General features: G+C 39.0%; 1 protein-coding gene across 1 annotated transcript; it reads right to left on the bottom strand.

Moving 5' to 3' along the window:
* Positions 1-6,430: 6,430 nt before the first annotated feature.
* LOC124271640 lies at positions 6,431-13,124 on the bottom strand. Its single transcript, XM_046706793.1, has 6 exons — positions 13,024-13,124; positions 11,501-11,717; positions 10,343-10,370; positions 9,416-9,610; positions 8,512-8,630; positions 6,431-7,363 (listed from the first exon to the last, which is right to left on the bottom strand). Exons 2-6 carry the CDS (start codon positions 11,696-11,698, stop codon positions 7,226-7,228), a joined length of 678 nt encoding a protein of 225 aa, XP_046562749.1. The 5' UTR covers positions 11,699-11,717; positions 13,024-13,124; the 3' UTR covers positions 6,431-7,225.
* Positions 13,125-14,009: the final 885 nt, after the last annotated feature.

Raw genomic sequence — 14,009 nt, forward strand, 5'->3', positions numbered from 1 at the left:
TTCACCTAATGACTCATGAGTCAAATAGAGCACCCGGTCTGGAGAATGAACACAGGTAATCTTTTTACCAAACTGTAATCTGATCAATGGATATCACATAGTTAACCGCAGTGTTGAGTCACACTCTGAAACCTTTGTTGTTTGGGGAGCTGCTAAGGTGCAGGGGTAACCTTATATCTGCAATTTGTAAAGAAGGAAGTAAGCTACACGTGTGTTGACACTACTGAATAGTAGTGCATTCGACGAGCTTATCTCAACCTTATCTGCTTTACAATATATGAATAGGCCTACGAAGTCCTTTGAGAGTAATGATAGCGTAAACACTTGTATCGACAGCGTATGCATTCAATACCGAGTTGTAGATTTCTGTATTTGTGTGTTCGTCGGGTAAGTATAGTTTCATAAGGTGTTTCGTCACGGTTTACCAAGTCCTCCAACCTGCCGCAGTACTCTGTGTACAGTTGTCTTCCTTTACACACCAGGATCCACTGATTGGGGGATCGAGTCCCTGTTGTCCATGCAGGTAGCAAACGTACTGCAAGTCGCCATGGTCCCTAGCATGGTGATCTACCTTCGGTTATAAATATGTTATATTCTGTACTATCTATCTAATTTGAAAAGTTACTTGCTTGTTTTAATTCTCTAACTGTGATAATCTAGTTATTTTACTGTCCTTTGTCGACAGGTTCTTTATAATTCAATTGCGTTTATTGTTAATTTATATCTTTTAAAGTCACAATATGGCTGAAATATTGCCGATGTGACTATAAATCTTCACTCACTCAATCACTCACCCAATCAATCAATCACTCGAGCCCCTGTTTAAGGTGTGGCTATGATCAAAGCCATGCTGATGACTGACATGACTAAAACACAACAAAACTGAAATACCTGCAATCTAAAAGGTCGTATCTTACGTATGATAAGTGATGCGGTATTGTTATATAGTGTGTAACAAATGTTACACACTGTGCCTGTAGATTTATTGAGGGACAGTGGTTTGCTATATTCAGATTTGGTTGGTTGGTTGGTTCGTTGTTTAACGCCGGGGTCATTGGGGGGTCATTGATTTTGTACATGACATTCAGGGGGGTTACTTACTTTGTACACAAATTTTAGGGGGCCATTCACATTGTACATGTTACTCTATAAACACCATCATCATTACCATGGACGACAACTCTCACAAACATGACACTCGGTTTATCTCCCTTGAATCAAAAGTCAGATGAAGTTCTTTACACGACTTTGATACAGTGATTTTTTTATCCATTCATTCATTTTCACAACTATTTTTCCCTTTACCCCAAACGGAATTTATTTCTGAGGATAATCAAGACTATCAACGCTTTTGCAGTGAGGTGCCAACTTAGGGATGGCACTTCATGGACGTGTCATCCATAGCATTCAATATTTTTTTATTTTTTTATTTATTTTTTTTTTTCTTTATTTTTTTTCATGAAACCAAAGTCTTCCATCATAAACGGCGGTCATTACATGATGACATATACAAATACATGAACATAATCAGATATCCATCATACCAGGATGTAACATAGTTAGAACAGTGAAATATCAGCCTTTCTAAGATGCCTAGCGGTTAGAACAATCGAAAAAACGTTCGCCCTGAACTATTATAACGCAAGCGTCCTCGTACTTTAACTATAATAGTTCAGGGCGAAAGTGTGTTTTATTACACTATACATGGTGGTAGAGCGAACTGTATTTCTTAAGTATAGGGTGCTGTATGTGGTACCATACCCAACATATCATGTTTTATATAGCGCAACATGCAGCATACAGTGTTGTATATAGCGTCACGCCAGACATAGCATATTGTATATAGGGTCACATCCAACATATACTGCATATTGCGCAACATCCAACGTAAATTGTATAAAGTGTCATATCCGAAATATCGTATTGTATATAGGGCCACATCTGATCTTTCCATATCATAAAGTATATAGGCTTTATAGCATTACATCCGACATGCCATGTTGTATATAGCATCAAATACGATATGTCATATTGTTTAATGCACCACATCTGACATATCATGCTGTATATTGAATCACATCCCTTGTATCTCATTGTCTATTGCATCACATCTGATCTATCATATTGTATAATGCACCACATCTGACATATCATGCTGTATATTGAATCACATCCCTTGTATCTCATTGTCTATTAAATCACATCTGATCTATCATATTGTATAATGCACCACAACCAAAATATCATGTTGTATATTGCATACATCATTCCATAAATTGATCAAAGCAGTACGACAGGCTTAAGCACATGTTAAAATTACGATCATCATAGCGTTAAGATGGCTTTATGGAAGCTTGATCGGGTTCAGCAGCTAGAGCTTCTCGTCAAAAATCTCTGATCACCTTGCGTCACTAAATTTTCATGTTGGTCCCGAACACTTAAGCCCAATCCCTTTGTCTTTCTGGACAATAAAATATGTTCAAAGCAAACATCTCCTCGTCAGTATTATCAGCTAGCACAACCATCGACACCTTTCATCATTCGGATTTTCTGATGAACAGCGTCATATATTTTTCCGCCTTCTTTCGTTTTCAAATGAAATACACCTTCTCCCATGGCGAAGGAGCGCCCGCATTCAAACACGAATGAAGTATCCGTCTTCGTGTAGCCTCTAATACTGGTGTAGAGCCACTCGCAGACGACCACGTTCCTCTTGGGTTCACACAGACACAAGCTGTCAGCCTCAACATAAAGTCTGTAGGCTCCTTTGAGGTGACACTTCTTGGAAATGTCATCCTTACCTGAAAGGCCGTGAAGATCAGGGTGAGAATTGGTCTTCATCTAACTATGCTTGTCATAAGAGGCCACTAACGGGACTGGGTGGTCAGGCTCACTGACTTGGTTCACACATGTCATCATATTCTAATTGCGTAGATCGATGCTTATTATGACAATCACAGAATTGTCTGGTCCAGACCCGATTATTTACACACAGCCGCCATACAGCTGGAATATTGCTAAGTGCGGTGTTCAACAACACACACAGACAAATATTACCTGAAATGCTGACTTCAAACATGCTCTTAATCCTTAGTCCTAATCCTGAAATACCCTTGGTGAAAGGAACCCAATGAAATGTCAAACCGAATCGTTCACAGTATCCTTATATCCTTAGGTTTTTATCTCTTTTTATCACCCTAGATCGATTAAATGCACCTGAACAAACTGAATAACGCAGTTTCAAATATTTCTTCCTTATATGTAATATGCATATCAGGTCCAATGATGACAAATATGTGCACAGGTTTGTTTCACTCGCAGCTGGCTTTGAAGTCTGTGGGATTATAATATCAGTAATTGATCCACTGATATTTCTTACAATAATTCGTGATGCACAGCAGAGCAAATGTATTTTTCAGCAATTAGATCGACAACTTAAGGACACTAAGAATAAAACATATCTATTTATAGACTAAACCACGAGGATAAACTGTGTTGTAACTGTAAAACGCGGAAGAATTTTTCAAAGTAAACGCATTGATTTGTTCTCAAAGATAAAAACGACAGGACGGTTGTTATATTTTATGGATATTATGCTACAGGGAACGCAATATTTAAGGAAATGACCAGTGATGTTATTATTAAACTCTGAGTGTTAAGTCTAAATATAGTGTGGAGCGTCATTGCAAATGAATGCACAGGACCCGTGAAGATCCGGGTTAGAATTGTTTTTATCGACCCATGCTAGAGGCGACTAACTAGATCGGGTGCTTAGGCTCGTTGATTTAGTTGACACATATCATCGTATCCCAATAATGGAGTCAGGATCTGACAATCCAGTGATCAACACCGTGAGCATCGATATACGCAATTGGAATACAATTATATGTGTCAACTAAGTCAGCGAGTGTGACCACCTGATCGTGTTAGTCGCCTCTTGCAACAAGCATGGGTTGCTAAGGACCAATTCTTACCCGGATCTTCACGGGTCCTGGGTATTCCTTTGCACTGGTGTTCTAATGATAAATGGGGCGGTGGGGTAGCCTAGTGGTTAAAGCGTTGGCTCGTCACGCCGAAGACCCGGGTTCGAATCCCCACATGGGTACAATGTGTGAAGCCCATTTCTGGTGTCCCCGCCGTGATATTGCTGGAATATTGCTAAAAGCGGCGTAAAACCAAACTCAGTCAGTCAGCCTAATGATAAATGAATTCAGAGACCACGCCATCAATAAACTCTACAGAACAATAAAGTGAGAGGACAAGGAAGTAAGTTTTCATACATAGCGTGATCATGACGGACCTGAGTAAATATACAAGGAAGACATCCCTCTTTCACGGAATGACGCCTTGAATAAACATGTGTCTAGTGTTACGCTCATGCATGTTACCATGTATACTATCCAAAAAAGGAACGCATAGGCCAGAAATCATTTCCAAAAATGTTGTATATTCAAATATGTACAACTCGTCCACAAATAGACTTTAGTACATGAATTTTTACATCAGTTTAGTAGAAAGAAATGTCTGTACAATCATGTGGATAATTTTAGATAATGGAGACATTGAGCGCGATGGTGACGACGTAGCACGGTCCCGACCTCGGTGTCTCTTAGCCATCAGTCCAATCTCTCTCAACCTGTTCCGTACAGTTTGACCGGATATCCTCCGAAGTCCAGGCACTCTGGCTGCTGTGCTCTCACTCGTGGCAGTACGATCACGCAAATGTAGTGCCCGGATGTACCGATCTTGGGCTGCAGTTTGGTTGTGACGAACTGCAAGCAGCGATATCATTCAGACTCAGACTAACATTCAGACGCCTGGCAACAGAAGATTGGTAATCTCCAGCGTGCATTCTTTCAATGGCGATGTTCCGTGTCGCAGCGTCAAGACGTAGCGTGGTGATTTGACCTTGAAACTCCTTTAGAACGAACGCCAATTACCGAAAGTAATCTGGATTTTTATAGCCAGACTGTGCATGGTGTTTGCTGCACAATTTCAACTGGAAGGTGATTTCTGTGAGACGATTTTTTTACTTATGAAATGGTGTAAAATCATGTTATCAACACTTTTCTTACACATTTTGACAATTGTTTGAACAATTTAGGTAATTGCTAGATTTTTTAAAACACAAAACGCCTATGTGTTTCTTTTTGGGGATAGTATATCATTGAACTGATGGGGCGTTATACAAATGGAGATTGCTTCATTCGTTGAGCCTGGTCTTTCCTATGTACAGTTACATGTATTTGCCATAAAGTCTCATGGATTCACTTACAGCTCCGCCTTTTGGCATAAAGTTTCATGTATTCTCTTCAAGCTCCCTATATTTGCCATGATGCCATAAATGTGTTTGTTGGTTGTTTAACGCCGCACTTAGCAATAGTCCAGCAATATGGCGGCGGTCTGTAAATAACCGAGTCTGGACCAGACAATCCAGTGAAAAGCAGCATGAGCATCGATCTACGCAATTGGCATACGATGACCTGTGTGAACCAAGTCAGCGAGCCTGACCACCCGATCCCGTTAGTTGCCCCTTACGACAAGACCGATTCTTACCCGGATCTTCACGGATCATAATGCCATAAAGGTACGCTATACTGAAATAGCATAATAGTTTAATAAAACTGTGAGTTCCAAAATTTCATTCTATTTTCTATCAAAAGTATCAAAGTTTATAACCAGCATACTTCTCCTTTTCACGTGACCTTAAACAGTATTAATCTTAAACAGTCATGGCAAACCTCTGTTGAAAGTATCTACGATTCCTTTACCTATAAACATTATACGTCATTGCTAAATGTAGAAACTTACTTAACATTACCTATCTCACCATACCTTAAATCTCTGGTAGCCAAATGTAGATGTAGTAACGTTGGATAAGGTGTCGAAACTGGAAGATATACTGGCATACCAATTGAAGAAAGAGTTTGCATTTTCTGTAGAAGCAAAAATAATATCTGTTGAAGATGAAATTCACATTTTGTTTGTCTGTAAATTGTATGAAGTTTATTTCAATTTTTGTCAAATGTTTTGACAACCAACAAAAAAAATAATGTTGTTAACAACAGAAACATAAATATTATAGTATCATTCTGTAACTTCTTGAAATGTGTCAGCAAAACCTGGAAATCCTAAATTCATCTTATGTGCGCTTTAATTATTCAATGACAAATGATTGTATTTGGGGTAAGTAGCCTTTATATTGAATAAAACTATCTGTCTGTAATGTTTACTGTATAAAAACTTGTCTTCCAATGATCAGAAATGCGTGTGTCTTGGATGTGTCGTCATCATATTGCCATCATGTTCAGTGTAAACATATCACCTTTTTGGTCGAAATCCCATGGTTACATTTGTCAACCTGAGTCTGTGTGGAGAAATTGTGCATTGAAGTCCAGGAGTCCCCCATAAATGACACAAAGAAATCTAATTAAGTGTTCAAAGCATTTTGTATTGTGGCTCAAATATTTAAGAGTAAAGTGCAAAGGACAAAGATTTATGCGAGCTAGGTCAACGATACAAAAGGTTTTCATGGCATCCACATGCTGTATGCGACTTCCAACATTTGTCAGACAGTCAGAAGATACCGCAAGTCTTTGTTGAAGCCCAGGACTGCATCTAGATAGTGGTGCTATCCTCGTTTCGGTTATACATGACAGCCGCTGTATAACTAGCCTTGATGCAATTTGAAAATTGTATTTTACGTCATTTGCACAAGATAATAAAACACAGAAAGATAAATTCGTGTCATATAACACCAAACATTGTACGCTAGGAGCCTTCAAATATATTTATTTGGTTCTCCTAATTGATATTTTTAGCAGCAGACCATATTTTCCTAGCTTTCTTAAAAGTTATGAATAGTGATTGTTAATAATTGGAGCTAGTCCATTCGTGACCCACTCGTGTTATTCCAGGACAAGTCGAATAATGGTTCCTTATGTTCACCCAGCAGAAAATGGGTGGGTTAAGTCATGTGACCATAATCTTCTAGCGCCTAACAGGCAGCTTGGGTTATCCGGGGTAATAATGTGTTAGCGCTTTGAGCATGCACAAGCGTTTTGAAACTGGCGCTTTATAAATTATTATTTGTTATTATTTATGGAAAGGGGCGAGAAGTGACGAATGAAGCTGATCCTGTAGAACTCTGATATGCAAAACAACTAAGGAGACTAGTGCAGCGTAGTTTCTGTTGTACTGAAGTCAAGGAGGAGCATGATGGTGGTTAGATCGCTAGCCAGCCGCTTGGGTAGAGGTACAGGTGTTGGTATGAGCGAACGTCCAGGTGGAACCTCTCTGAAGTCTTTGTTATCTGTTGCAACCGATCATTGTCAGAAGGGTTGGCTTCTGTGAAGTGAAACATCTGGAAAGAAGAAAGTAAGTCCTTGAAATTGTATGCAGAGTTGTTCATACATGCTTGTGTTTTATCATACCAAAATTGTCTTTTTCACACAGTATGACATCAGACCAAAAAAAATATTAACTCTCATAAAATTAACATGGTTCTTCCTTTGGATCATTACAGGATCGTTATGAAAGGAGGTGAGTTTTGAGCGCAGCCCTGCTTCATTTATTTTTTTATTTATTTTATTTTCTGCCTATGTTTGTTGAGGTTGGGATAGGGTTTCCAATGAAGGCAATCTGACACATAGTCTCTCTCTCATTTCATCTAACGATTCAGTTCCGGTAGCAGTCACTATGTCGGTGAGTGTTATGAAGACATCAACTATTGGAGTTTGAGGAATATTGCACGACTTACAGAGAAAGGTTGGTAGGTTGGCTGATTGCTTAACGTCGCACTCAGTAATATTGTCATACATCAATGAAGACTATTGAGTGAGTGAGTGAGTGAGTTAAAATGTAACGTCGCATCGTCATATAGCGACGAGACCAAGTTTCCACATATACACAAATCTATAACTACACAAAGTTACATTCAAAAACAAGTTTTCATGTACACATTTCAACATCACAATATTATCTGTATACAATTGAGAACACGGGCTGTAACACTATTTTTTTTAAATTCAAACAAATGGGCTTTAATAATACTTTTTACAATCTACAATACCTGTCACAATCTACAATGCTTGTATGGCTTATGGCTTATGTAGATTGTATAAAGTATTGTTAAAGCCCATTTTAATGGGAGCTTTCTCTCTCTCTCTCTCTCTCTCTCTCTCTCTCTCTCTCTCTCTCTCTCTCTCTCTCTCTCTCTCTCTCTCTCTCTCTCTCTCTCTCTCTTACTCTGTCTCTCTCTCTCTCTCTCTCTCTCTCTCTCTCTCTCGCTCGCTCTCTCTCTCTCTCTTTGTGCGTGTGTGTGTGTGTGTGTCTGTGTGTGCGTGTGCGTGTGTGTTGGGATTTAGGGAGGGGTATTATTTATATTTAATATTTATTTATATTTCGATATATTATTTTTGGGTGGGAGATATATTTTTGTTTTTCCACTAACATGACCGATATACCTATTGTTCGTAACACTCAGTTAACGATAGAGTGTATTCCTCCTACCCTGATAGGAACGTCGCCCATGTCTCTGTAGCAGTGCATCATTGTGCCGTCTCGCAACAAGTTGCTGGTGGTCTGGAGATGACTCTTCAGGATGTCCGTGTATTCAGCTGTAGTATAACCTGTACGCATGTGAAATGAAAATTCAGTCATAACCTCAATCTGTAGTCAAACAGTACGATTGACCCGTGAAGATCATTACCGGAGAACAATTATACACTTCGAGCTATTACATACACAGTGTGCTCATGCAATTATATACTATTTGTAATAAAACTAGTTAGCACTAGTGAGTGTGTGAGTTAAAAGGTAACACTGTTTTAACTTAATAATTTACTGAAGCCTTAATCAGTCATCACTACAGCCTGAATAAAACACAATAAAATTATCTTGAATTCCAGGGTATTTAATAAGCTGTGAGAATCTAAAATAAAAAGGTGCGATATACCAGCTGGTGAAATACTTTTTAGAATCAATATATAAATGAAATTTGGATATATGGTTCTTGACATAGTTGAGCAAATATATTGACAAATACTGGGGAATTCTTTCCCAAGAGTAGTGTGCGTATTGAGAATATTTGTGAAACACCTAAAATACAAGATGGCTGCTGTATTTCAAGATGGCCGCCAATTGGTCTAGTATGGGTCCACTGTTAACATTGAACTTTTTCGTATTTGGTTTTCAAATCTCATGATCATGCTGATACCGTTTGTACCACTTGAAAGCTTCTTGTACCATTGATATAATTCTATTATTTATATTGTATCAGATATTTATTTGCATAAGAGACATCCAGTAATGTCATCAGTTGCAGTGGAATAACTAATAAATTACTAATAAATTGTCTCCATGAGAGTGCCGTAAAATGAATCAATATCGAATATGCCGTAAAAACTTTGTTTACCTTCCGCATAGAAGACTAGATCTGCCAGATAAAGGGTCACATTATCAAACTCCTGTGTCTGTGGGTTGAGTGTCACATTCATGGCTCTTGCGAAGTCTTCACAGCGGTAGAGAGGAATGGCGGAGTACTTGTCACCTCTCAAAGCCAGGACGCGAGTTACAGAAGCCCATATACTGTCGTTCTCTATCTCCACAACTAAAAGTACAAATGTTGACAATACGGTAAATGTTTGACAAGACTTGGTTTAAGAGACTTATGGAACCATCATGGACCCTTTTTCAAGTAGACCCCAGTGAGTGAGTGAGTGAGTGGGTCTCGGGTGAGTGAGTGAGTGAGTATGGTTTTACACTGCTTTCAGTATTACTCCAGCATTATCACGGCAAGGGACACCAGAAATGGTTTGACATATTGTAACGGTGTGGGAATCGAACACGGGTCTTCGGCGTGACGAGCGAACGCTTTAACCTCTAGCCTACCGAGTACCTCATCGCCCCAGTGAACCCTAGTATCATAAATACAGTAACATGGTGCAACGATGTAACAGAGTAGATCCATATGGTATCCAAATATATCTTCTATCTATAGTCAACAGTGCGATTCACCCGTGAAGATCCGGGTTAAAATTGGTCTTCAGTAACCCGTGAGAGGCGACTAACGGGATCGGGTGGTCAGACTCGCTGACCTGGTTGACACATGATATTGATTACCATATTGTCTGGCCCAGACTCGATTATTTATCGAAATATTGCTAAGTGCGACGTAAAGCAACAAACAAGCAAACAAACAAACAAACAAACAGGGGGTTTGTTACACCTTATCGTCGTGAAAGAGGAGGTGATATATTGTTCGTTGACAGCTGACATATGTGAGAAACCATTCGTGATGAAAGCAACATCATTTACCTTCTGAATGGCCCTGTAAACTTACCAGCAACTACGATGGGGTTACCAAGTTCCTGAAATTAATCAGAAAAGACATCGATATTACTCTAGTGTTCATCAAACAGAAGGAATAGACATCGATATTACTCTATTGATCATCAAACAGAAGGAATAATACACCTCTTCCTGGCTGGTGAGTGAGTATGTTTTTACGCCGCTTTTCAGCAATATTCCAGCTAAATCACGACGGGGGATACCAGAAAAGGGCTTCATATGAATGTTGTCTCAGTGATCAAACAGTTTTGGAGAAAGAGTCACGTAAAACTGCTTGAGCTTCTGGAACTGGTGGAAGATTGCTTGACATATAGTGAAAGATTACTATTCGAAAGTTGAAATCCTCCCTCTTATCTTCTGGAGAATTTATTCGGGGTGTCTTTAATTGTTACCATTTCGGTGAAAACCAGGACCACTGGTATGGAGCCGACATACCAAGGAACATAATCAGGAAGAATCTGGGATTCGAACCCACGTTCATAGGCTCCTGTCGCGTCCAAGGGAGTGAATGTGTGAGTTTAGTTGTACGCCGTTTTTGGCAATATTCCAGCAATATCCCTGACAATGCTATGACGTCATGAACTTGATGACGTCACAAGCTATGACATCGCTGCGCTGCAAGTCTAATGGCAGTACCGTGTTCAGAGGTGTACATTTTTCTTTAAAAACTAATGAAGAGTGATTTTGTATGATAAATAGAATCTCACCCTCGTGTTGTCTGATATCAAATATATCAACACTCGTTGATAAAAGTAAAAATATCTTCAGCAAGCCTCGGATATTTATAATGTTATCAAGTCGCGTTGATATAATTGATATCAGTAGACACTTGGGTAAGATTCTCTATTTCTCTAACAACAGTTACTGTTATCAATAATAACTGCTGGACCCTTAGAAGCTGTGAGGAGGTTCTTTTCAAAAGAGTGAGTATGGTTTTACGCCGTTTCTAGCAATATTCCAGCAATAGCATTGCAGGGGACACCAGAAATGGGCTTACACACTGCGCCCAACCTCTGGGATACCCAGCCTTCCCTCATTGCAAAAAGAACTCTTGTTCCTCTTAGTTGGATAGTGTACTGAGACATCGAATATTTATCTTCACAAAGAAGAAGAGTTCAACATTCATATTTGAACAAATGACCACGTTTACCTTGAGTGCATATGTGGACTTCACTCCAGGGGTATTGTAGAGGAGTTGCTTCATGGCGTATATATCATCTGCTTCATTTCTGCCGAGCATCGGAGGAAAAGATATCTCAATAAAGTACAGCTTGTCGTCTTTGCCGCACTGCACGCTTGCCCACAGCATTATAGAGAGCAGGACTCCGTACATTGCCATAAATCCCATTCTTCGCGGTACACTGAAACTAGGAGTTGTCATGTGGCAGTGTTATTCATTGTGTAGTACATTGTAATGATACTGGCAGTGGTGTGTTATATTTAGACTTGTACTAGATTTAGACAGAGAAATCTGGAAAGTGCTACAAGGAGCTTAGTCCAGAATCATCAGCCTTAGCATCTTTTTCGTTGGTACAAAAGAGAAGATAACTCTTCCCTCACATCTCAGATGACATCTCAAGTTTCCAGAAGACCAGCATTGTATGTGATGATCATTATACCTATTTTGCAAGTTGTATTATTCTTGCTGAAAGGTGAATATCATTGTATTTTATTGCTGTAAGCTGTAATCACTGTTCTTGTATTATATTACCTTTGAATTTGTACTGCCAAAATGAAACCTTTGTATTGATTTGTGGACTTGCTTGATATTAGAATACATTTGTAAATCAAATGATATTTCTTTGTTGTTTCTTGGATTCACATCTAGTTCTTTGACCATCTGATTCTCGGTCAATACTTTAGTTCTAATTTGGGAATCGACACTTTACAGTCGGTACTACTTTTCTCGCGCCGTGTGCTTAGTGACTGCTGAAGAATTTCAAAAATTATCATCTGTATATATTTGTTTCTTAAGAGATGTTTGTCAGCTGGTTATGTTTCATGACTTACTGTACTGCAACATCACGACTGCACTGTGAATTATAACGAATGTACCAGAAAAGGTGTCTAAATGTTTCCATTGTATGGTGTCAAGAGTATTCTGAATCGACATAATTTGATCCAAATCAAGATCAAGAGTATTAAGAATAGAAATCCAGATCCAAACCAAAGACAATTACAATGTGAACTAATATATTCAAATTCAATTCACGAACTAGCACGTAAAGCCATAATAACAATCTCCCTACAAACTTTCAAAGCAACTGAAATTTTGTCCTGCTTATTGTCGTTATGCACCGCCTCAGTGGTGTAGTGGTTAGAGCGTCCACCAGGAGAGCGGAAGGTCGCGGGTTCGATACCCGGCCGCGTCATACCAACATACGTTAAAATGTGGCATTTGTTGGTCTCTGCCTGCTCGGCATTAATGGGTACAACAAGGACTGGTCGACTCGGAGTCAGTATAATGTGTCTGAGTGGGTTATTCATGCTTAACTGCGGTATGGTATCTCAGTGAGCTAGCACTATAAAACCAGCTGGGCTAGTCACACACACGCATGCACGTCGTCATATGAGCGAAATTCTTAGGTACGACGTTAAACTCCATTTCACCCCACCTATAGTTGTTATGACTGACTGTACCCATGCTTGTCCGCCGCACATTAATACTCTCACCTTCTGGCTGTGGACGTCCTCAAGACTCTGGAACCAAGAAGCTTCTTGAGAGAGAGACTACAACTATAATTACTGCTCGGGCAATAAAATCCTGATGACTGATCGACAGTCAGTTATATACACGACGAATAATTTGTAATAAAGTTTCTATCAGTGAAGCGATCATGCATTGCTTAGTTGAGCTTCAATGAGAAATTCGCTATTATCGTGAAAATCTTTGTTTTAGTTAGTCTTTATTCGACAAATAAGTTTACTAATAATGATCTTACATTGTTTACATTATTGAAATATGAACAGATGTTCTACTATAATGTATTTATGAAATATGAATCTAATCATAATTTAAAAATTCAATAACTATATTTTGTCAGATGCAGCATTGTTGACGAACCGTCTCGACCATCGCTCATTGCCCACACGATATTAAACTAATTTTTCACAATAAAATTTATATATTTGCAAATGAGGAAGGGAGTGTACACATTTGTAAACGTTGATGAAATGAGAATACAGAAGAGCATTGTGATTAACATTACGCGTGGATTGCGATTATGTGATGAATGGATATGCATGGATTATCTCTTCTGTAATCCAGTGAACCAAATCTGTGTATTAATTTTGGGGAAAAACATATTGGTCAGTCAGATACATAGACTGAGATTCCATAATGAGGAGGAACTGTGCAGCTGATCTTGCATAAAGTAATGGCATTGAGAAAAGTGCCATTTTAAAAGGGTATTCTGCGATTTGGTGGTCGGCTTAAATTACCATGATTCAATGAATCTGCTTTCAGGGCAGTCACGGGCCTTTACATCACAGGACCTCGTGTCTTTGCGAGGATAAGATAAAAAAACACAGCATTTGAGATTCACAACGAGGCTGAACGACTGCTCGTTCCCAAAGAACAGTTTAGTATTTGACAATGGAAACATAGATGGCTGCTAATTCCAAGTGGTCGAGCATATTCATATCCAACGCCGCGCTCA

Source organism: Haliotis rubra, unplaced genomic scaffold (genome assembly GCF_003918875.1).
Source record: "Haliotis rubra isolate DU_JTF1 unplaced genomic scaffold, ASM391887v1 Scf162, whole genome shotgun sequence".
Taxonomy (NCBI): domain Eukaryota; kingdom Metazoa; phylum Mollusca; class Gastropoda; order Lepetellida; family Haliotidae; genus Haliotis; species Haliotis rubra.